The 25,876-nt window shown below is 40.3% G+C and overlaps 1 protein-coding gene across 4 annotated transcripts in view; it reads right to left on the reverse strand.

Annotated features, from left to right (window-relative positions):
- CACNB2 (calcium voltage-gated channel auxiliary subunit beta 2) overlaps window positions 1-25,876 on the reverse strand; it is a 400,160-nt gene that overhangs the window by 171,908 nt on the left and 202,376 nt on the right. Inside the window, exon 1 of one of the 4 annotated variants that reach the window (XM_007196401.3) lies at window positions 6,395-6,689. The exons of the other annotated variants lie outside the window; for them this stretch is intronic. Within the exon in view, the coding sequence (XP_007196463.2) occupies window positions 6,395-6,445 (51 nt within the window). The 5' untranslated portion in view covers window positions 6,446-6,689. Of the gene's footprint in view, window positions 1-6,394; window positions 6,690-25,876 lie in introns of those variants that run through there. 4 annotated transcript variants of the gene reach the window in all.

The following is a 25,876-nucleotide window of genomic DNA, read 5'->3' on the forward strand; positions in this document are numbered from 1 at the left end:
AGCCCTGATGTGTAAACAAAGAAAACGAAGAGCGTTGCCCACCACCCAAGTTCTAGGAGGACTAAGTCATTTTCCACCGCAGCCGCCGACTGACCGTGCACCCTGAGAAGAATTCAGGATGAAAAACAGGGTGAGGCAACATGTGTTTTGGAAAAACAGGCCCCTCGGATAGTTAGATGTCTCTTTCAGGAAGAATTTTAATGAACACAGATTCTTGCATCTTCCCGTACATAGGTGAAGCACTAAAGTCATTAACTGGAAATACCTGCTCTTTGTGACTAGCAGTAATCGTTTACCAAGATGTACGCTTAACTGTACGTATCCCTGAGCCAAAACTCATACAGAAACTGGCTTCTTCCCCACCTCTTTGAAGCTGTCTTTTGAGGCTGTCTCCCAGGCTATAGTCCTCAGTATGGTCCCCGAATAAAACTTCAACTCACAGCTCTTCTGTTGTGCATTTTTCCTTAGGTCAACAGAATCAACAACAACTTGACAATCTATTGGCCCCTGCTGTCCTTAATGCAAAATCTATGATCCTCAAGGGGAGACAGGACACACTTTTCGTATGAACTACAGCTTGAGTCAGATGTGGTCTTTTTCTTATTTGTATAACAGTTATTAGCTCTCTGCAGAAAATAAGGTAGATATCTGAATAAAGTCAAAAGCTTTGTGCCCTACTTTCCAAAATGAAGGCTTAATTCTTTGACTGGTCTAGTGTCAATTTCTAATCAAACTAATACTCTGTTGTCTTACACTAATGTACCCTCTAGTGATATGAGCGGGGTGTCACAATACAAACCTAATGTGGGGTGTATTGTGACAAAATTAGCATAATAATAATATTATGTTCTTACTGTCGACTGATATAATCATTTTGAAAAGAATGATGGAAAGGCATAGCCAGAGACATAAGAACATTCAATCCCACTCACTTGCGCAAATAATTCCACATCCGAGAACTTATCTCAAAGAAGTTATTTGTTACAAACCATATGCTCAAAATTGTTATGACAGATTTATTTATCTATAAAAACAACATTATGGAATTAACTAAAAGTCTAACAATAAATGTCCACTCTCTTTGGAAGAGCTATGGTAAATCCACACCATGCTGTATCGTTCTGTGATTAGAAAGTGATTTCAAAATACAGTTGAAGGAAAAGGGCAGAATCCTAAACAGTCTGTGCTCTGTAGTTACGACTATAAAGGTATGTATGCTTGTGGAGAAGGAATGGGATGTGATTTGCCAGAAGAAAAATATCTGACCCAAAGCAGGGAGATTCTGGAGTGTTCCTACGCACATTTCCTTTAACATTTCTTGTATTTTTAATACGAATAACTTTTAATTAATTACTTTGACATGGAAAGCTCTCTTTCAAGTGTTTTCAATTTTAACAATAAAAATAACTTGGCAAATCTCTTTGGTATTTCAGAATTTTTTTTTTTTTTGTATAAGCCCATCTGATTTATTTATTTATCTACTTAGTTTTTTAGAGGGAAGGATTATTTATTTACTTATTTATTTATTTTTGGCTGTGTTGGGTCTTCGCTTCTGTGCGAGGGCTTTCTCTAGTTGCGGCAAGCGGGGGCCACTCTTCATCGCGGTGCGCGGGCCTCTCACTGTCGCGGCCTCTCTTGTTGCGGAGCACAGGCTCCAGACGCGCAGGCTCAGTAGTTGTGGCTCACGGGCCTAGTTGCTCCGCGGCATGTGGGATCTTCTTCCCAGACCAGGGCTCGAACCCGTGTCCCCTGCATTGGCAGGCAGATTCTCAACCACTGCGTCACCAGGGAAGCCCTCAGAAAATTTTTATTTCCACAAATTGATTGTTTTATGTGGGCAAACATTCTGGCATTTCCAGGTGATAAATCACACATTCCCGTGTTCACCCTTTATTATTATTATTATTTATTTTATTTTATTTATTTATGGCTGTGTTGGGTCTTCATTTCTGTGCGAGGGCTTTCTCTAGTTGTGGCAAGCGGGGACCACTCTTCATCGCCGTGTGCGGGTCCCTCGCTATCGCGGCCTCTCGTTGCGGAGCACAGGCTCCAGACGCGCAGGCTCAGCAATTGTGGCTCACGGGCCCAGTTGCTCCGTGGCATGTGGGATCTTCCCAGACCAGGGCTCGAACCCGTGTCCCCTGCATTGGCAGGCAGATTCTCAACCACTGCGCCACCAGGGAAGCCCCGTGTTCACCCTTTAAAGAATCCTTACATATACTAGCCCCCAAGCCTTTCTAACATTATACATCCATTTAAATACAAATGAGACCTGAAAAATGGTGCAGAAATCTGTAGCCTTAGACCACTATTTGTTTTATAATATATGGGAATACACAGACTCACGTCAGTTTCCTTTTTTTCCCCTAAACTGATGAACAATATAAAGGTAAAGAGAAATAAAGAGTTTGAAAATTATTAGACTTCTTAGAATATTTAACCTCCATCATATTTTTTGTTCTCTAGGGCTTATTTCCATTCAAGAGCTCTGGTTCTTGACCATCTGGGAGTTGAGGGCCACTTGGAGAATCTCCTGATGCCAGAAGACTCTATACACATAGACTCAAATATGTGCATATAGTTTCAGAGGGTTTATACTTGCCTTCTGCCCTCCCAGCCCTCTGATACTGGATCCACAGATATCCAATTAGGAGTCCCACTTCACAGGGTTGTTATTTACTTTAATCTTTCTTTCTTCTAATATGCAAACAAGAAACAACTCACAACTTTCCCTTGCTGCCTCTCCTAGATATCATAGTTTGGGATCTCAGAGCTAAGTTCTTTTATTATTAGCCACTGCAGAAAATGTAGGTGGGTATGTGCATTCCCTTAATAACTGTAGGCATTATGCTAAGCAGTCTATATGCACAGGGATTTAAAAAAGATTCTCACAAATATCTAGAAACATAGATATCAATTTTCCTAATTTTACAGATAATGAAATTGAGGCTCAGAGAAGATAACACTTGCCAAATCAGAGTTGTTAAGGGGATAGTGTAGCATTCAAAGTCAGGTCTCACTGTATCCAAGCACTTGCTTTTTTTTTTTTTTTTCATTTTAATACTTTTTATTTATTTATTTTTTAATTTTTATTTTATATTGGAGTAGAGTTGATTAACAATGTTGTGTTAGTTTCAGGTGTACAGCAAAGTGATTCAGTTATACATACACATGTATCTATTCTTTTTCATATTCTTTTCCCATGTAGGTTATTACAGAGTATTGAGCAGAGTTCCAAACAGTTGCTCTTAATCACAGTCAGAAAAAGCTGAAATTATGGGTAACAGAACTAAATAAATGGAAAAACCTGCACAAATCTGAGAGGTCATTTTTATTTGGAGGAAGGAGAGGAGATAGAGGGAGTGGCCATCTTGGTCTAAAAAAAATAGCACACATTTTAGTCATAAAGGATATTATGCTGAAGAAACTTACAATGCAATAATACCAGAATTCATAAAAAGATAACAAGTATACTTAATACTAGTTGGAGTCATATTTTTTTAATTTGAATTTTATTTTATTTATTTTTATACAGCAGGTTCTTACCAGTTATCTATTTTATACATAGTAGTGTATATATGTCAATCTCAGTCTCCCAATTCACAGTGTCATATTTTTTCTTGCCCTTGGCAATGAAAAAGTAATCACCTCTACCAAACTGCACTGGTTTATTCATTGTATTTTAATGCAAGATGAGAATTAAATGTATAATTTCCAAATGTGCTTTTTATGCATTTGGGGTTTGTAGTGACTTCAGAAAGTACAAGTGATAGAAAAACAGAAACCATACATGATTAGAACAAAAAAAGACCACCTAATTTATTCAGCATCCTAAAAAATTATTCTATAATACATATACATACACACATAAATATATATATATGTGTATTTTAAAAAATTCTCTCCCATTTATATTATTGTCCGAATTGAAAGAAAAGTCTCTGTCATTGGGGAACTTTGCGAATGACTAAATGAAAAGTGTTACATGGGGACAGAATAAACTATTTATTCAAGTACAGCTGACTTCATATACTATATTAGTTTCAGGTGTACAACATAGAGATTCAATATTTTTATAGACTATATACCATACAACATTATTATAAAATATTGACTGTATTTCCTGTGCTATATATTATATCCCTGTGACTTATGTTTTTATAACTGGTACTTAATACCTCTTAATCCCCTAGAATAAAGTCTTTATAAAGACTTATTTTACACCTTAACCATTAAAACAAAAATCCATGTATTTATCAGCCCTATTCAAACACAAGTGTTAATTAAAATGAGGAGTGACTAGGCTAGGAAATAAAAATCTAGATTTGGGAAAGAGGAGGTAGCTTAAAAGGGTAAATGTTCTTCGGTAGATTCTCCATAATACTTCAAGACTGAACTGAAATTAACTAAAGGAGAAATTATTCAGGTGGCTATTCTAGAATCATACAGACTGACATTCCAATTTAAAACACTGTGACATTTTTTGTGCCCAATTTTATGGCTGAAAATATTCAAAATGATGGGTGGAATATATTTGGCAGCTTGGATACTTGGCAGTCTGGGTTATGGATTAAACATTTTTCGAATTCATAATAGAAATCCTCGGAAGAAATGACTGTAGCAGCTATTTAGTGTCTGATAATATTCTTAGAAAGTGGGCAAGTTTATGGAAAACGATGATTCCAGATGCCCTTCAAAGCAAAGAGGTACTGAACAATTTCTGAATTAACTTGAGTGGCACTTGAAAAGCTCAGAAACTCGTGAAGTATCTAACATCCCAAAATCCTTTATAATTAGTGTATACGTTGCCAGCCGTGTCAGAGCCTAAAGAAATATAACTGAGGTATACAAAGTGTAATGGGGGCCAACACAAGCAAGGAAAACTGTGTCTCTGGAAAATTTTAAATTTTATATATATATGAGATAAACAACAAGGTCCTACTGTATAGCACAGGGAACTATATTCAATATCCTGTGATACTGGAGAAGAATATGAAAAAGAATGTATATATATATGTATAAGTGACTTTGCTGTACAGCAGAAATTAATACAACATTGTAAATCAACTATACTCCAATAAAGTAAATTTAAAAAATAAAACAAGGGCTTCCCTGGTGGCGTGGTGGTTAAGAATCCGCCTGCCAATGCAGGGGACATGGGTTCGATCCCTGGTTGGGGAAGATCCCACATGCTGTGAAGCAACTAAGCCCGTGCACCACCACTACTGAGCCTGTGCTGTAGAGCCCGCGAGCCACAACTACTGAGCCCATGTGCCACAACTACTGAAGCTCACGCGCCTAGAGCCCGTGCTCCACAACAAGAGAAGCCATTGCAATGAGAAGCCCACGCACCGCAACAAAGAGTAGCCCCCGCTCGCCGCAACTAGAGAAAGCCCGTGTGCAGCAATGAAGACCAAATACAGCCAAAAAAACCCCAAAAAACCAAAAACTAAATATAATAAAAGATCATTGAAATCCAACAGATTAGGCAAAGCATCTCACCATTTACTGACTGTGCTATACTTTTATATGATCCAACCCAAAACAAATGATTACCAAAGTACAGATATTTTTCTCTGCAAGCATTTTTTTTCTCTGTTAAACTAAATTTAGTGCAGGTTGGTACAACTGGAAACAAAAGAGGTAACCTGGAAAGAATTTTTAGACAAGCTGTACTTTATTGATTCTACAATGATATTTTCGTGTCCAATTAGCACAGATTATCTGTAACTGTATGAGTTTTATAGGCTACGATTTACATTTGGGTTCTAGAATTTTTTTTTTTCCCCCAAAGCCTTCCCTGGAAGGGTACCAATAATGATAGGATCTTTTCTTTAAAAGTTCTAAACCGAGTCCAAAGACGCAAACATCCAGTCTTTGTGAGGTAAAGCTCTCTGCTGAAGTATCTTAAACAGTACACTCTCATTTCTGTACTTCGTTACATTAAAAAAACTTTTAGTGTGACAAATAGCAATCAAATCTTAATTTACAGCAGCACAGGAAGTCACATCATTCTGAGTTACACAGAAAAGCCTCAGAAACAAGAAAAGCTCAGTGGCTGGGTTGTCCATGAAGCGACAAGTGACAGCCGACAGCTGGAAAAAGCATTTTCAATTTCCACCAAGTCTCCCCGCCTCCCTCTTTCTCTTCCCAGCTACTAAGTCGATCTCAGTAAGATACACTTTAAAACCAAAGCTCCAGTTTTACTTGCTTCAGCTCCCTGGACATTTATGTATTCACACTGTGAATGACAGCATTTCTGGCAAGCTAAGAAAAGCTTTGAAAAAGTGAAGCCACCGACGTGATTTGCTCGAGTCCCTTCACAAGGCAGTACATCCCTGCTTTCTTTCCACCACACCGTGCATCTGGCCTCACTCCCTGCCCACAAGCTTACCCCAGGAAGAAGGCACTTAGTTTGAGGAGACATGAGGCGTCTGTCAAACATAGCAGCCCGGTTCCAAATGAGCCCAGCTCTCCAGAGGCCTTCACAGGAGCAAGAACTCAGTAACAAAGCTCCAGGCAGCCAAGTCTTGTTTTCCTGACCAGCATTTCAACTGCTTTCCTTCTTCCTCGCTGTCTTGGGGGGGGTGTGCAGTCTTGGACAGGGTGACTTTCGAAAGTTCTTCAGATTACAACTGTGCTCTCTGGTCCAGAACCACTTAGCCAGGCAGAGGAGCCCATCAAAGTCAATTAACCAGTGCAAGTAGGAGGGGCTTTTTCTACTCTGAATGACGTCAGCTGGCTTGCAATTGAGAAGCCTGCAAACTTGTGAAAGCCAAGTAACGTTTCATGAATATCAGATGCATGCCTTTGGGCAGCTCTGTTCAAGACAGCACTTAAAAGACACTGCCTTCACTAGAGAACTGCAGGTTGCAAAACTGTTAGCCTTCAAGGAAATGAGTGGAACTGAAAAAGAGTCTGGAATAAAAGTGAGGAACATTCTACTTCCGCCCAATGAAGAAATATTTCCTCTTTTCTCACCCAGGAGAGTGGTATCTTCCTTTTGTGGTTACCTTTCACGTTCTCAAGGTGTATGAAAAATATAAAAATTTTTTCACAGTCAAGTAAGTATCACTTGGATACATTTAGGGTTTTTTTTGAAATTAAAAAATTTTTCATTGCGAAAAAATTCCAAAACAATTACAATGGTAACATTAAAGATCACAGATCACCATAACAAATATAATAATAATGAAAATATCTGAAACGTTGCAAGAATTACCAAAATGTGACACAGAGATATGAAATGAGCAAATGCTGATAGAAAACTGGACAGAGTTGCTCAGTGCCATACTGTGAAGCACAATAAAGCCAAGTGCGATAAAACTAGGTATGCCTGCGGCTGTAGTACTACACTTATCTTACTATTAGCAGTCCTTGGTCACAGTGAAGCCCTCCAGACAAGATGTTAAACCTTTCCTGGCTCTCAGTCACTTCAGTCCTAAGATTCCTATTTACTACCCACCCTTAAAGTCAGCCTCCCACAGTTTAACATGTTTAAATGTCCTCTAGTTTCTTCATGTGCTTTAGTCTTCTTTTTTTTGATACATTTAGCTTTAATTTGAAAACTTTTCATCAAAAGATACTTTTCAAAAGTGAAATGGTAACCACAATACTCTGAGAACATTTGCAAACCATACAGCAAAGGATTCCTAGCCAGGGAATAGAAAGAACTTCTATAAGTCAATAAATAAAAGACCCACAATCTAAAATACATATATATGGGGGGAAAAAAACCCCACAAAGAGGTAAATCATTGAAGAGAAAATCCTAGTGGCCAATAAACATGATAAAATGTTTGACTTCACACTAATCAGGAGTACAAACTAAATTCACAGTTTACCATTTCCTACCCAGGAGAGTGGAAACATTGAAGGTATCTGAAAATTCCAGATCTTGGAGAGAATGTCAAGCAGGGGTTGGCAAATTATGATCAGGTGACGAATCTATCCAGCCATCTGTTCTGCATAACCCACAAGCTAAGACTGTGTTTCGTATTTTTAAATGGTTGGGAAAAAAATCAAAAGAAGAATTGTATTTTGGGACACATGAAAATGATATGAAGTTCAAATTTCAGTGTCCTTAAATAAAGGTTTATTAGAACATTGCCAGGCTCATTCACTTAGGAATTGTCCATGGCTGATTTTGTGTTCAGTAGCAGAGTTGAGTAGTTGTGACAGAGACTGTGTATGTAGCTCATCAAGGCTTAAAGCTTTCCTATTTGGTCCTTCACAGAGAAGGTCTGCCAACTCCTGACGTAGAGCTACCAGACTTTCGTGCACTGTGGGTGGGAGTATAAATTGGTACAGTCAGGTAAAGGACTTAGCAGAGTGTTGTAGAGGGCAGATGTGAGTTCCCATTGATGGGCACCCCACTCCTCAATATGTGCCCAGAGAAACCCTCGCACAAGTACACAGGGAGATGTAGGTACAGAATGTCCCTAGCAACACGGGGGTTAGAGTAAAAAATGGAAACCAACCTCCATGTGTATCAACAGGAAAGTGGATAAACACAGTTGTAGACAGTACCCAGCACTAAAAGTGAATGAATTCTAAGTGACTACAGGGAAAGCTCTCCACAAACGTAAGGTGGATAGAAAAAAGCAAGTTGCAGAACCTTAATACCTTAAGAACCTGTGATATAATTTGCATAAAGTTTGAAAATATGCAAAAATACCATATACTTTACGTAGGAGCTACAAGTATAAAGATAAATATGAAAACAAGTACCGAACCCAGAGCAGCGGTTCCATCTGGACAGGAGGACATTTGGAAGGTATTTAATTGGGGGAGGGGGCAACTCTATGAGCGATATTTTATTTCTTAAACTAGGTTGTATCTATACCATTGGTCATTATATTGCTGTCTACGCTATTTTGTATTCTGAAAAAGTTCATAATAAAGAAATGAATGAGGAAAAAGAGTGAAAAGAATCATGATACAAAAATTGCCAAAAACAGTTGTAAGAAAACATGAATTCTATGCCAAATCATTATAGAGATATTAAAATCATAGACATAGGATATGATCTTTGAGAGTAAGGAAAAGAAAAAAAAAGTAGCCTGCCAATTTTTTTTCACAATAATCACTCCACTGTTAAAAATATTTAGAGGGGCTTCCCTGGTGGTGCAGTGGTTAAGAATCTGCCTGCCAATGCAGGGGACACGGGTTCGAGCCCTGGTCCGGGAAGAGCCCACATGCCGCGGAGCAACTAAGCCCATGCACCACAGCTACTGAGCCTGCACTCTAGAGCCCGCGAGCCACAACTACGGAGCCCGTGTGCCACAACTACTGAAGCCCGCGTGCCTAGAGCCCCTGCTCCGCAACAAGAGAAGCCACCGCATTGAGAAGCCCGTGCACCATAATGAAGAGTAGCCCCTGCTCACCGCAACTAGAGAAAGCCCGTGCGCAGCAATGAAGACCCAACACAGCCAAAAATGAATAAATAAAATAGATACAACATTAAAGAAATTTTTTAAAATGTTTAAAAAATATTTAGAAAAACAGTTGTAAGAAAACATGAATTCTATTTATAGTGGTTGCATCTGGGTAGTGGTTTTGAGCATGGTTATTTTCTCTCCTTTTTAAAAACTTAGTGTTTTTAAAACTTTCTACAATAAATAGGCTTATATTACTTTTCCAACCTCAAAAAAAGTTTTCTTAAGCATTTAACAGGCAACCAAGGATTGTCTAACTTTTGAGGGAAATTAGAAACGTTTGTTTAGCTCAGTAATTACTATGGATTAGGATATTTTATATCTCTGTGAGAGTAGATATTAACTTGTAGAAAACTGATAGAAATGCAAATGAATTTGTCCAGCAGACGTGGATCTGTCTAATGCTAATGGTTTCTGTATAAAAGATAACCACCCAAATTATTATTTTATCGCCCTGCAGAGCATCAACCAGTTGTGTATCCAATTTAACAGTCTTAGCCCAGTATTCTTTCTTAGAATAGCTATAAGTACTTATGTCTCTCCCATAGTCTTTTAAATGGGCTTTACCATCCTGCTGGTTCCCTCAATGAATTAAGAAAAAAACAAACTTTAGCTCATATTCATTCCCTATTTGTTTGAGAGAAATGGTCTAAAATTTTGGTTAAATTATACTTGGACACCAGTTTTCAATTTGAAACATAGTTTCTTTTCTGACAATGGCATATATGACGGCTAGCTCTCCAAGTCTTGCCCCACATTAATATATAATGCCACTAAAACGCCACTACAATGGAAAAATATCTAACCAACATCGATGTCAGGCAAGCAAAAAACACCTGGGGTTTAAATAAGAGAAGGATGACGATGGAGGTTCTGAATGGACCATACAGGGATTTCAATGCCTTTCCAAGCATCTATCAACTTTGTAATACAAAACAACAGTATTTTCTTGTTACAGGTATAGCATTCTTTTCACACATTAAACAGGATTTTTTTCTTGCTTTCAAAATGGGATTGAGGGATATTTTCTTGTGATCTCTGGAAAGAGGATGAAGAGAAAAGCTGAAAAAGAGAGATTAAGGAAGCAGTGTAGACATCAATGACAAATAGATTACTGAGAAAGAAAGAGGGGCTTGGGGATAATTGAGGTATAAATGAACGGGAGTAACTGTGAGTAATTTCTCTGGTTATAATCCATTTTCATTGTTGGGTACTGAAAAATAAAGAAGGACCCAAAAAATAAAACTGAAAAACACCACCACCGCTATCCTTGCCATCCCTCAGGTTTCCAATCTATAAAAAGGAGATAAAGGCTTCAAACGATAATGATCTGGATGACATAAAATATCCAGTCTATACCTGGCACTTCAGAGATGCCAGATAAATATTAGTTTTCCTTCCTATAACTCAGTGGTTCTCAACTGGGAGTGATTTCATCCCCCAGGGACATTTAGCAATGACTAGGGACATTTTTGATCGCCCCATGGGGAGGGGTGGGGAGCTTACTGGCATCTGGTGGGTAGAAGCCAAGGATGCTTCGATGCCCGGCTCACTTCCACAACAAAGAATTATCCGGCTCAACACGGCAACAGTGAGGAATTTGAGTAACTTGAAGGGGCCCTTTGCGTCAACGCCGTGGATGTGAAGAACTTTAAATTATAACCCAAGGTGACACGATGTGAGATTCCAATCAGGTTGTCTGAATGCGGGCGAGGGGGCTGGAGAGGCAAAGGGGAGGGACAGGAGAAGAAGACCACTGTGACTTGGCAGCAACTCAGAAGCAGCCCCTGCGCGCTCCGCCGTGTGCCAGGTGATCCTATGATTCTCTACGGGAGGAGCCCCCAGAGATCACTGGAGTTGCTCGGCGTCAGATTTCAGATGGAAGGACCTGAGCTTTCCGCAGTCCCTACCGGCACCCACACCCCTAATACTTTGCCTTAAACTTGCTTCCAATCCCCTTCCACCGCACCCCGAGCTTGACCTCCAAGTCTTTGCTAAACTGTGAAAAAAAGCTTAATGAAAATGACATTACCACCAGAGAGCTCCTCAAGTGCTATTTTTATAACTAAAGAGGCATGCTCACTAATCCTCCAAGAGAAAGGTTCTTTTTATTGCTGCATTTGTATTCCAAATTGTTATTGTCTGTCTACGTAAACAGAAAAGGCAGGGAGGGCAGCTTCAGCTGTACCAAATCCTCATTCGGAGACAACTTTCCCATGTGTTGTTTTCAAATCTAAAACAGCAGCAGACCTTTCTGGATGAGGAGGTGGTGGCCAAAGGATAAATATGTTTTGTTGCCAGGAGTCAAAAAACAATGTGGAGTTTTTCAGGTCACATATTTCGAATGGCCACTCCAAACTTCAAAGTCCAGACTGTTTACCTAACGGGCAAGGACTGTGAAAAAAAATTCCCTTGATCACACCCCAGTTTAGAGCTTATGCCTTCAATAGCATTGTCTTTGATTACAAAAGGCCATGATATGTGTACAAATATGGATAATTATGGCATGCATTAACCAGACAGTGAATCGTAACAGCAAAACAAATCCCTAGCCTGGGTGGATACTCTGAGCCTCACAATGTGTTTTTTTGTAAATAACAGCCAAACACATGGTTTTCTCAAGAAGTAAAAATAGCAAACAGTTCCAAATGTCAGAGTAAACAAAACAAAAAACCCCCCAAAAAACGAAAAACAAAATGAAAATAGTCTCATCCACCTTAACTTCTTAGGTGGAGTTTTCTTTCCACCTAAGAAGTTACTAATACATTTTTTAAAAAATTTTTTATTGGAGTAGAGTTAGTAATAAATTTTTTTTTTTTTTTACTTCATGGCACAATTGCAACAGAGCTATCAGTTATTGACTGAGAAGACTGTAAGCAACAGCAAAGTAATTTTGTCCCAAAGCTATACTATTTAACCCAAGTACTTGTACTATTGAATCTCCTTCTTCAGACTTTATTCTTCTAAGTAACCCATTATCGACTTCGCTCCCAATTCATCTCAGTGCAGATGAGGGGAAAAATCTTTATTTAAATCAGAGCCACTCAAATCAATAAAGGCCTTCTCTTTTTATTTGATAAAAAATTCAGCAGTGAGAAGAACTCAGCTGGCTTTCGGCCCCTCTTTTCACCTTGATAAAATAGCTGCCTTTTTTCCATATCATGGGCTTTATCACTAGTTAAGAATTTACACTGGCTGAACAACTTCCTTTTTGAGACATGTTAATTTCAAACATATTACAACCAACTGACCACAAGCACTGAAAGGGACTCTCTCCTGCAGCCCCCCTCCCACTTCCCTATGACTAGATAAGATATACTTGAAAATACACTTGAGTATTGTTATTAAGGAGAAGCCATAGTAACTTTAAGTCAAAGCTGCCACTTTGAACAATTCTAGGAATAATGGAAGGAGGAGAAGGTGTTTTGGGGGGCCCTTTGACCTCTTTATCCCTCAATGGATCTGTTCCATTGTGAATCTGACCCTGAAAGGTATAGTGTGTAATTTTTTGGTACTTACAATCTGCACTTAACATAGTAAAACTCTCTTCCCGTATCATTAAACGTCTTTCCATGGATAACGATAAAAGAAAAATTGCTAGCATTATTTACGATTGTCAAGACATGGAAGCAACCTAAGTGTCCATCAACAGATGAATGGATAAAGAAGATGTGGTACATACATACAATGGAATATTACTCAGACATAAAAAAGAATGAAATAATGCCATTTGCAGCAACATGGATGGAGTTGGAGGGTATTATGCTAAGAGAAGCGAGACAGTGAAAGACAAATACCATATGATATCCCTTATATGTGGAATCTAAAAAATACAACAAAGTAGTGAATATAACAAAAAAGCAGCAGCCTGAGAGATATAGAGAACAAACAAGTGCTTACCAGTGGGGAGGGGGGAAGGGGCAGTATAGGGGTGGGGGAGTGGGAGGGACAAACTATTGGACAAACTATTTGTCCAGGCTCAAGGATCTGTTGTACAACACGGGGACTATAGCCAATATTCTGTAGTAACTCTGAATGGAAAGTAACCTTTAAAAATTGTATAAAATTTTTTAAAAATTCAGGAAAAAAAAGGAAAAATGGCTAATTATTTTCTCTAGTAGTTGAATGCATCTATGTAAGTCAGTGTACTATGCTGAAGGTTTCAGTATTTCCCCTTAATACAACTGTCATTGAATTATTCACTGTGAGGTGTGTCCTGGGGGAATTAGGAAGGTTACATGACGTGTTGGGTTTTTTCCCCACTGTTTTGAGATATCACCTCTGGTCCCACTTCCCAATCCTCTTCCCCCAGCCCTTCTTTATCTTGCTATCTTAAGGGTGTTCCTCCTGAAATTTCCACTTCTCACCTGTGTTGAAGGAATAATTATTTCCTACTCCTGGATCTCCTTCTCTCAGTTTCTGTGACGTGTGGTCCTAAATACTCTAGCTTCTGAGTACCAGGCTCTTGGATGTGACGCCAACTAGATACCTTCCCATGGCTTTCCAGCAGCCTTCTCAGACCTTATGTGCTTCCGAAAGAACTACTGATTCTTCCCCCGACGTGGCAGTCCTGCACACTACAGTGAACAGAACCCCTACCCACTCCTGTGATCCAGACCAAACACTCATCAGCGAGTCCCGTCCACTCTAGCGGCCAACCTTCATCATCTCTCTCATGATGTCCTTAGCGAGAGCCCCTAACTTATTGCAGGGCTGCTGGTCCGATCCCCATAGAGCAGCCAGTGGTCTTTTTTAAAGCATGGATTCACTTCTCTCACTCTGCTGCTTAAAAATCTCCTAATGGGGGCCTTCCCTGGCGGTCCAGTGGTTAAGATTCTGCGCTTCCACTGCAGGGGACATGGGTTCAATCCCTGGTGGTTGGGGAACTAAGATCCCACATGCTGCACACCGTGGCCAAAAAAAAAAAAATCTCCTAATAGCTTCTCACTGCAACTGATAAAACCATCATGTGCAGGGCCTGGCGAGAACTGGCTCCTGGCCACATCCCTGACCTCATCTCCCTCGCTCTGCCCTGTCCCTGCCATGCTGCCACCACACCGGCCTTCCTTCTGTCTGCAGACCACGCCAAGCACGTGCCTGTGTCAGGGCTCTGCACTTGCCCTTCATCGGCTTGGAAAGCTTTCCCTGTTGACATGAGCCTGGCTACCACCTTTTCACACCATTCAGGTCTCACTTCAAAACTCATCTCCTCGATGAAGCCCTGAGTTCCAGGACTGAGGTGGAACTACTCTCCATCACTTTACCTTATTTGATTTTCTTTAGAGCTATAGCAAGAGTTGAAGGCACCTCATACACTGATTTCTACACCATGTTTCCCTTCGTATTCGGATGAGGGTAGAATTTACAGCCTGTCAACTAGGCTGGTTTCAGCTTTAACGCCCCCACCATGAACGCGCTCTCGTGTTGCTGTTACAGCCACGACCCCGTGCACAGCGCAGCAAAACCGGGATGTACGTTCAGGAAAGTGGAGAGTATGCTGGACTCAGAGACAGGAGAACTGAGTAAGTTCCCACTCTGCTGCCGCAAACTAACTGGTTAAGTGACTTGACATGCCTGAGGCTCAGAGTCTTCCAGGGCAGAGAGAGGTCGTTCAACTAGTCACTCAAACTACAGGTTAATCACTTGGCCCACTGTTAGCAATTCGAAAACTATTATTCTGTTAAACGTGTTGGATGAAAAAGACTTTAGGCGATACTCTCAGAACTGCCAATGATAATCTCTAGGACATTCACAATCAATTCAGGTTAAAAAAAAAAATTGGTCAGAATAACTAGTACTTGCTTGGTTAACTGAATTTTCACCTAATTTTTATTTAAATGAAAGCTCTAGTAAGTCAGAAAGAGAAAAACAAATATCACATGCTAATGCATATAGATGGAATGTAGAAAAATGGTACAGATGAACCCAGTCGCAGGGCAGGAATAAAGACGCAAAAGTAGAGAATGGACTTGAGGACACAGTGGGGGAAGGGGAGGCTGGGACGAAGTGAGAGAGTGGCATGGACATATATACACTACCAAATGTAAAACAGATAGCTAGTGGGAAGCAGCCGCATAGCACAGGGAGATCAGCTCGGTGCTTTGTGACCACCTAGAGGGGTGAGATAGGGAGGGTGGGAGGGAGACGCAAGAGGGAGGAGATATGGGGATATATGTATATGTATAGCTGATTCACTTTTTGAAAAAATTATTTTATTTTATTTATTTTTGGCTGCGTTGGGTCTTCGTTGCTGCGCGTGGGCTTTCTCTAGCTGTGGCGAGCGGGCTTCTCACTGTGGTGGCTTCTCTTGTTGCAGAGCACCGGCTCTAGGCATGAAGGCTTCAGTAGTTGTGGCACGCGGGCTCAGCAGTTGTGGCTCGCAGGCTCTAGAGCACAGGCTCAGGAGTTGTGGAGCACGGGCTTAGTTGCTCCACGGCATGTAGGCTCTTCCAGGACCAGGGCTCGAACCCGTGTCCCCTGTATTGGCAGGTGGATTCTTAACCGCTGCGTCACCAGGGAAGCCCCACTTTGTTGTACAGCAGAAACTAGCCCAACATTGTAAAGCAATTATACTCTAATAAAGATTAAAAAAAAAAGAAAAAAGAAAAAGAAAAATAAGCTGTTGACATAGTGAGTCCTGAAAGGAGTATACCTGATGTCTAGCTGCGTTTGTATTTGATTATATAATATATACGCATATGGAGCCTGTCAAACATTTTAAGTATTAAATAAGGAATGTTATTTTAATGATTTATTTGCATTATCATTAAAAAGAACCTCGAATTCTTTTAAAATTTCAGCTTTACTGACATATAAAATTGTAAGTTATTTGGGCTTCCCTGGTGGCGCAGTGGTTGAGAATCTGTCTGCCAGTGCAGGGGACACGGGTTCGAGCCCTGGTCTGGGAAGATCCCACATGCCGCGGAGCAACTAGGCCCGTGAGCCACAATTACTGAGCCTGCGCGACTGGAGCCTGTGCTCCGCAACAAGAGAGGCCGCGATAATGAGAGGCCCGCGCACTGCGATGAAGAGTGGCCCCCGCTCGCCGCAACTAGAGAAAGCCCTCGCACAGAAACGAAGACCCAACACAGCCATAAATAAATAAATTAATTAATAAATTAAAAACAAACAAACAAACAAAAAAACCTATTCAAAAAAAAATTGTAAGATATTTAAATTGTACATCTTGGAGATTTGATATACACATACTTTTTTATTGAAATATAGTCGACATACAATATTATGTTAGTTTCAGGTGTATTACAGAGTGATTTGACGTTTATTATTACACAGTGATTTGACCATTGTGAAATGGTCACCACAGTATGTCTAGTAACCATCTGTCCCCATACAAAGTTATCACAGTATTATTGGCCATATTCCTTATGCTGTATTTTATATCCTATTGGCTTATTTATTTTATAACTGGAGGTCTGCCCCTCTTCATCCCCTTCGTCTGTTTCTCTCAGCTCCCACTCCCACCCCTCCGGCAACCACCAGTTTGTTCTCTGTATCTGAGTCTGTTTTTTATTTTGTTTGTTTTGTTTTTTAGATTCCACATATCAATGCAATCATACAGTATTAGTCTTTCTCTGCCTGACTTATTTCACTTAGCATAATACCTTCTAGATCATCCATCACGTCACATATGGTGAGATTTCATTTTTTGTTTTTTTATGGCTGAGTAATATTCCACTGTATATATACACCACATCTTCTTTTTTTTTAAATTTTTATTGGAATTTAGTTGATTTACAATGTTGTGTTGTTTCTGCTGTACTCAAAGAGAATCAGTCATACATATACATGTATCCACTCTTTTTTAGATTCTTTTCCCATATAGGTCATTACAGAGTATTGAGCAGAGTTCCCTGTGCTAGGGAACTCTAGCACAGGCAACAGTAGGTCCTTATTAGTTACCTATTTTATATATAGTAGTGTATACACCATATCTTCTTGATTCATTCATCTATCAATAGACACTTAGGTTGCACACCAATGTTCTCTGCAGCACTATTTACAATAGCCAAGACATACACAAACATTGTGAAAGGATTCCCTCCACCAGATTAATTAACATATCTTTTCTCTCTCACATTTACCTCTTTTTTAGGGGGAAGGTGTGAGAATATTTGAGTTCCACTCTCTTAAGAAATTTCAATGATACAGTACAGCCTTATCAACAATGGTCGCCACATTTTACATGAGATCCCAGGCCTTATTCATCTTAGAGCTGAAATTTTGTACTCTTTTATCAACCTCTCCCCATTTCCCTCACCCCCCAGCCCCTGGAAGCCACCATTCTACTCTCTGATGAACCTTTAAGTTTTAAAAGCATGAATTTATGAATTCAATATAATCGAATAAAATAAAGACAAAGAAAATAGATCTGGGGGAAACAATGAAGTCGGGATAAAGGTACTACAGAAAAGAATATATAGGACTGCTGAAAATAGGCTCATGAGCCAAAATGCAATAGTTCTTACCATGTGATTTCATTTTACTAATTCTCCAGTGAAGTAGTGAAACTAATCCTACTTTCTAGACATAAATTTATGTAAATCACAAAAATGTGATTGTTTGCTCCCTGATGTTGACTACAAACACATATATTTTTTAAGCTTCTATCTTCCCCATACCACTGTTTTTTTTTTTGTTTTTTTTTTTAATGAGGGTCTTGAATCAGATGCGTATGTTTGATTGATTGATTGATTGATTGATTTTGGCTGTGTTGGGTCTTCGTTTCTGTGCGAGGGCTCTCTCCAGTTGTGGCAAGCGGGGGCCACTCTTCATCGTGATGCGCGCGGGCCTCTCACCGTCGCGGCCTCTCTCGTTGCGGAGCACAGGCTCCAGACGCGCAGGCTCAGCAGTTGTGGCTCACGGGCCCAGCCGCTCTGCGGCATGTGGGATCTTCCCAGGCCAGGGCTCGAACCCGTGTCCCCTGCATTAGCAGGCAGATTCTCAACCACTGCGCCACCAGGGAAGCCCCATACCACTGTTTTTATAGTAAGAGATGATTTAGGAGTACCAACTCTAAGAAAAAAAATATTCCAACCATATTTCATCAATAAAAACACTAGAGACATGATTCATCATTTGCTTTTTTGAGAAGAAAAACTTGAGACTCTTTGTTTTGTTTGTGGAACTTTGGGATGTATTACAAGCTGAACCTTTCATGTTTTAAAATGTGATGAACAACTGCTTAGGACTTCATTTGGGCGAATGTTTTTTCCTGAGTGTTTATCATTCTTTTTTGTAATACAATTGTGTATCCACATCAATAGTATTTATTTCTAAATGGCCCAGAGTACACACATTTAATCTGAATGTATCCTGGACCATAGCTGAGTGACGAAAGGATTAGGGAGGCAATTAAAAATAAAACTAAAATCCTCACAAGTGAATGACAGAGCACATATTCCTACCACAAGTGAAAACTGGAAAATATTTCTGTGTGTGGATTTGGAGTCCTGACTTCTTTCAAGATGCACATTCCTCAGGTCAGTGGTTCTCAAAGTGGGGTCTGAGGACCCTGAGACCATCTCAGAAGGTCTGTGGAGTCAAAGCTATTCTCTGAGTATCAGATGAAAAACTGGAGATACTGTAAAAACAAGTATTTGGGAGATGTGAGGGATTTTGTTTCTTTATTCTCTAAATATCAAATGAGTTCATGTATTACAAATCTCCAACCTAGGGTTTGGTCCATACAAATAGGTCAGGAGCCCTGCAGCTTGCCTAACCCCAGATAATAGTGATTTATTTCACTGAACCCCAGACCTACTTGAATATAAGGAGTCTCTTAGGATAAATGTCTTAGTATTCCACACTGGCCTTTTTTTTTTTTTTTTTAAAGTATAGTTGATTTACAATATTGTATTAGTTTCAGGTATACAGTATAGTGATTCAGTTATTTTTTTCTGATTATATTCCATTATAGGTTATTACAAGGTATTGAATAAAATTCCCTGTGTTATACGGTAAATCCTTGTTGCTTATCTATTTTATATATAGTAGTTTGTATCTGTTAATCCCATACTCCTAATTTGTCCCTCCCCACCTCCCCTTTGGTAACCATAAGTTTGTTTTCTATGTCTGTGAGTCTGTTTCTGTTTTTGTATACAGATTCATTTGTATTATTTTTTAGAGTCCACATATAAGTGATATCATATAGTGTCTGTCTTTCCTTGTCTGACTTACTTCGCTAAGTATAATATTCTCTAGGTCCATCCATGTTGCTGCAAATGGCAATATTTCATTCTTTTATATATATATGTGAGATATATATATATATATATACACATACACACTACATCTCCTTAAACCATTGGTCTGCGGATGGGCACTGGGTTGTTTCCATGTCTTGGCTAATGTAAACATGCAATGAACACTGGAGTGGATGTATCTTTTCTAATTAGAGGGTTTTTAAAAAAAATTTTTTTCAGGATATATACTCCTTTTAAATTAGGGTGTCAGATTAGCTGTTCCTTACAGAAGTCCCAGTCTTTGATGATGTGTGTTGAGACCTAGTTAGCAGAACTCCTTAAGCGTATGTGTAGACCAACCACGTAAGTGTAACTTAAGTAAAAGTATTCTTAAATCTAATAGTGGTCAGCCTGTGAATTACGATACGTATGATACACAGGTGGACAAACCAGGCCACAAGAATCCAGGTAAACACTCCCACTTGCCTGAAACCAGTGGTCCTCAGCCTGGTTACTAAGTGGTATCACTGGTGCCTGCGTCCCAGCCCCTGAGATTCTGACTTAATTGGTCTGGGATGCAACTCGGGCAGATGGAGTTTGCAAAGCTCCCCAGGTCATTCTGATAGGCAGCCAAGGTCGGGAACTACTGCTTCAGGGCCAGGTAAATTCTCCTGGCCTTTGTGGGGTGCAGTGCAAAATGACAATGTGGTGCTCTTTGTTCAAAATTATTAAGAATTTCCGAAAAGCACTGAGAGAGTATCAACCCTCAGGTAGGACCTTTCTAAATAAGCACAGGTCACACACCTGGAGGCACTAACTGTACGTCTTTCACGGGGCTAGTGTGAGGAATACATCAGTAACATACGTAAAGTGCTAAGCACGGTGTCTGGCACCCATAAGTTCCCAATCAGCAGTAACTATTTAACAAATATTATTTCTGTTGCTCTGTCTTCTTCTTCCCGATTGGCTTACTTATTTCTCCTTGAATATTCCTTCATCACAACCATCCATTCATTCCATAAGTATTTGTGATGGCAATGACAGCAACATTACTTCACTGTAGGATGGACCTCCCCCTCGGACTCCCTGGGCTGAGGCCAACTCACATTTTAAGACCCAATTCAAGCTTCGCTTCCTTTCAGAAGATCTCTGATCTTCTCAGAGAGAGAACTTCCCTTTGTTGTCTACTGCATATTCCTCTGTCATAGCACCAATTACTCCGTATAGGCAAACAGTTATCTCATATGCTTCTCTTCTCCGTAAGTCAGCAGCATGTCATGAGGAGAAACTCTGTTTACACATATTAGTATCGCTGTGGTCTAACACATAACTGGTGCCTAATTAATACACGATGAATGAATGAATGAATGGCCTATTAATTCTTTGTAAGCTAGAGTATTATCCAAGATTCATTCACCTCCCTTGTCATTACCTTCACTCATACGCTCAGTTAGATGTTTAAACTGGCATTTCTTCTTACCCTTGTATACGGCATCTTGTATATTTCCCTACATTGTACCATTGCGCAGAATGTTCTGTCTGCTATGTATCAGCAGGTTATTGATGGCACGCAATGTGTCGTTTTCTATAAATGCCTTTAAGATGGAGATACCTGGATTGATGCTGTCTGACCTGGATGTGTTTGAAGATCTGTGATCATACTGCAACTCCTTAAAAACACGCCTGAGGGCTTCCCTGGTGGCGCAGTGGTTGAGAATCTGCCTGCTAATGCAGGGGACACGGGTTCGAGCCCTGGTCTGGGAAGATCCCACATGCCACGGAGCAGCTGGGCCCGTGAGCCACAATTGCTGAGCCTGCGCGTCTGGAGCCTGTGCCCCGCGACGGGAGGGGCCGCGATAGAGAAAGGCCCGCGCACCGCGATGAAGAGCGGTCCCCGCACCGCGATGAAGAGTGGCCCCCGCTTGCCGCAACTGGAGAAAGCCCTCGCACGAACCGAAGACCCAACACAGCCAAAAATAAATAAATAAATAAATAAATAAGAAAATCCTTTAAAAAAACACGCCTGAAATAAATTCAATACTATGATTTTCTGGGTGGAAAAATAAAAGGATAGGAAAATCTATTAGCAAAATGCAGCTTCCTAGCCTTCTGCTTCCCAGTGCAGTGTAGTTACTGAACGTAATTACATCTTTTCATCAGGACATTCTAAGTAAGCGAACTTTCTGGTATTGAGTCACTCTCTTACGTGCTCAGAAATATCATGTTTAGATGCGTTCTAATGTAAATAATCCCCAATGCCATATATCCTTATATCAAACATATGGAAACCGAGTGCACCTTTTCTTGATGACTCAGGTTCATAATTATTGCACATTAATTATTGCACTACGATTTTATTAGACTCAGAAACTAGAAACAGCTCAAATGTTCACCAGCAGAAGTGGATACATAAATTTTCTGGTGAGTTCCCTGGTGGCGCAGAGGTTAAGAATCTGCCTGCCAATGCAGGGGACACGGGTTCGAGCCCTGGTCCAGGAAGATCCCACATGCCGTGGAGCAACTAAGCCCGTGCGCCACAACTACTGAGCCTGCGCTCTAGAGCCCGTGCGCCACAACTACTGAGCCTGTACTCTAGAGCCCGCGAGCCACAACTACTGAGCCTGCACTCTAGAGCCCGTGCGCCACAACTACTGAGCCTGCGCTCTAGAGCCCGTGCTCTGCAGCAAGTGAGGCCACCTCAATGAGAAGCCTGCGCACCGCAACCAACAGTAGACCCCACTCGCTGCAACTAAAGAAAGCCCGTGCGCAGCAACAAAGACCCAACACAGCCCAAAATAAATAATAAATAAATTTTTAAAAAAGCTATCCATACTTTATTAAAAATTTTTTTTCTAATATAGGTTCTACAATGGAATATTTTGTAAACAAACATCATAGACCAATCTTGGAAGTGTAATATTTAGCTAAAAAAAATAAATAAATAACAAGTCTTCAAAGTATATATACCCAGAGTATGACTTCATTTATATAAGAAGTGCAAAAAAGGGGCAAAACAACTCTGTAGTGCCTAAGGCTGTGTGCAGGAGTGGTAAAATGACAAAAAGTGAAGTGTTTATCACCATGGAAGTCAGGATCGTGATTACCTCTAGGCAGTGGGGACCTTGTAGTGATTAGAAAAGATAAGGAGGTGGAGGGTTATTTCCGAGGGCTAATGGGAAATGTTCTATTTTTTAGATTTTTTGAAGGGGAAGTTACATGAGAGTTATATTTAATAAATTTATGACTACTGCACATATAAAAACATTAAAAGTGTATTAACCTAAATGACTTAGCCAGCTGTGGTCTCTAATGCAAAAATAAGCCATTTAAAGAATTTATTCCTTTAATGTCATGTTTTGACAATGCGTCATCTCCTGAGGCTGTAGGCTCACAAATATAGTCATTATTTCTCTCACGTTGATTCATTTTTGAAATCAGAGAGTAATATAACTAACATAAAATACCATTCCATTTTCTTTAGAAGAAATAAAATCATGCAGTAGTTAGAGATATTTCATAGCCCTCAAATCATTGTTTCTAATCTTACTCCATCTCATCCAAGGTCATTTTGTAAAATTAGAGAAATGCAGGATCTTTAGTAGGACTGAGGAATTGTTACAAATAAACAAACGAAACACTGGCTGAGTCAGTGAACAGCAAAGAACCTTAATAATCAACAAGTACGAACCACAAAACATCTGCCCACTGTCTGCTCATCATAAATCATGAGGTTTCAGCCGTGAAAGATGAGTCACATTCTTTTCCGGGTGTTATTCAGCTGCGTTTAATGATTCCTGTCATTAGCTTTGCTCTCTTGGAAAGCAAAGCTTACTACTCTCAAGGGACTTCTGTGTTCTAGAAAGGTCTCTCACTATTGACAATCCCCAACTCCCCCAAAAATTTAAAAAGAAAGAGCAGAGAGCAAAAGGTGCTTAGTTAATCAGCCAAAACGCCTAAGAGGTCGCGGCGCCTGTTGTCGGCCCTCATCTGGACTATTAAAGTGACAGAAACACGGAAAAACAATCGCCTTCTGGGTCACTAATTTGCCACATTCCTGGCAGCTAGTGGAAGAACTTCATTAAATTCTCAAGGTACAGTGGCATTCCTGAATGCATGCAAAGACCCCCAAAACATGCTAAGACAATCTCCCCAAGTCTGGTTGCATCGCTGCACTTCACTCGCAAGTTGCTCTAATTAACGAATGGGACTGGCTGTGTTGGGGGGCAGGGGAGGGGCGGCGGTTGAAACTGCAGGGACTCAATACCAACTTCTCGCTGGTCTGAGAAAATGTCTCCGGACCTGCACGGATGCATCAGAGTTCCGCAGCTCGAAAACAAGGGCCATTCTTGCCTTTCCAATTCCCTCTGTTTCGAAGACACATGTTCCTCCAGGCTTGCTCTTTAGGAATTTCTGCAGTTTGTGGTACGTGCAGCAAAGAGTTTACTAACAGTCTCCTTAGAAGGAAAAATGTGAGCTTTCTGTTGCCCTTCAGTGCTGTCGACAGTAGTTCTAACCACAAATCAAGTAAATTGAGTGAGGCGATGATTCTTTTAGTCAAACCCTTAGTTTCTTGGCTATGGTGATTCTACTTGTAAAGAAACGACTTTTGAGGGCACTCCAAAACTTGCTAAAAATCAAACAAGGATCGCTTGACACGTACATGAAAATCAAGTACACTCCATTTATAAGCTACCAGTGTGCAAAGTTTTTCAGCCTGTCAGTAAAGAAGAGCCAATAGCTATGGAGTTCTATGTTCTTTGCTAGTACTTCATATGCATTTAATCACTCAACCTAAAGAAATAACACTATGGGATGCATAAAACTATCCTCATTTTACAGATGAGAAAACAAAGGCACGAGAGGTTAAGGAACTTGCCCAAGGTCGCAGTTAGTAAGTAGCAGGGCTGGGATTTTGTCCCAGAAATCTAGGTCCAGACTTCAGCTCTCAAACATTATATTCTACTGTTTCTCATCAACATGTCCTATTTTTGTGTGCAAGGACTTAATTTTGTAAGTTATGTTTGAAGCACTAGTTTTTTTCATATTTTGCTAGGACAACATTCTTTAGTTAAAGACTCACTTATTCAATTAAACAAACACATAAAAAAAACATTTATTTTGTACTTGTATATCAAAGAGCCAAAACCCAAAGAAGAACAACAAGAAAGCCACTGTCCCTGCTGAAGAATAAATAAGATGAACTCCTGTACTCAAGAAGCTTCCAGGATGATTGAAAAATTGAAGAGTACATAAGGTCTGGGTATAAAAGGGTCAACAGAGTTTTATGTAAGAACCAAAGAGGAGGAAATTGATTCTAACTGATGAGTAATCATTTTATGGAGAAACTGACAGAGTCCTGGGGGGAGGGCATAAAGAGAAGGACCAGGGGCTGACGGAAGGGAAGGACATTTAGTGGAAGATGCCCTTGGAGGAGACCAAAGGGCGGAGCTATAGGAGTGGAACCGCAAATCTAACCACTGCCTGCCTGTCTGACCTCATGTGCTGCCCTCCCCGCCACTGGCCTTCTACTCTAGCTACCCTGGCCATTCTGTTCCTGAATTAAACAAGGCTCGGCCCTCCTCAGAGCCTTTGCACTTGTGTCTACCTGCAACACTCCACCACTCAGATCAGTGAGGGATGACTTTTCCTTGTCTTTCAGGTCTTAGTTCAAAGGTCACCTCCTTAGAGAAGCCTTCACTTTACTAAACAATCTGTTGATTTTTTTCGTTGTATTTATTTGCTATCTTTCTCAGTTAAAAGAGAAGCTTTAAGAGACAAAGACCTTGTCTGTCTTATTCGTGGCTTATTTCCCAATGTCCAGAGTGACGTCTGGCTCTGAGGAGAATGCAATAAGTATTTGGTGAACGAGCAAACAGTTAAAAGTAGGAAATTGTTGGGACTTCCTGGCGGTCCAGTGGTTAAGACTCTGTGCTTCCACTGCAGGGATCGTGGGTTCGATCCCTGGTCAGGGAACTAAGAACCCGCATGCCACGCAGCGCCGCCAAAAGAATAAAATAAAATAAAAATTTAAAAAATGATACAGTTTTTTTTAAAAGTAGGAAATTTTCAAGAAAGAATGGGTGTTTGTTAGGGTCAAACGCTAGGAGGAGCTCTGGTAGGATGTAGCCTGAAAGAAGTCATTAGATTAAGCAAGGAGAACAGGCTTGGAGACCTTTGTGAGGACAGCTTTGGTAAAGTGGGCTGTGGGGTAGACAGGGAACAAAAGCACATTGCTGTG

This window comes from Balaenoptera acutorostrata, chromosome 3 (genome assembly GCF_949987535.1).
Source record: "Balaenoptera acutorostrata chromosome 3, mBalAcu1.1, whole genome shotgun sequence".
NCBI classification, from domain to species: Eukaryota; Metazoa; Chordata; class Mammalia; order Artiodactyla; family Balaenopteridae; genus Balaenoptera; species Balaenoptera acutorostrata.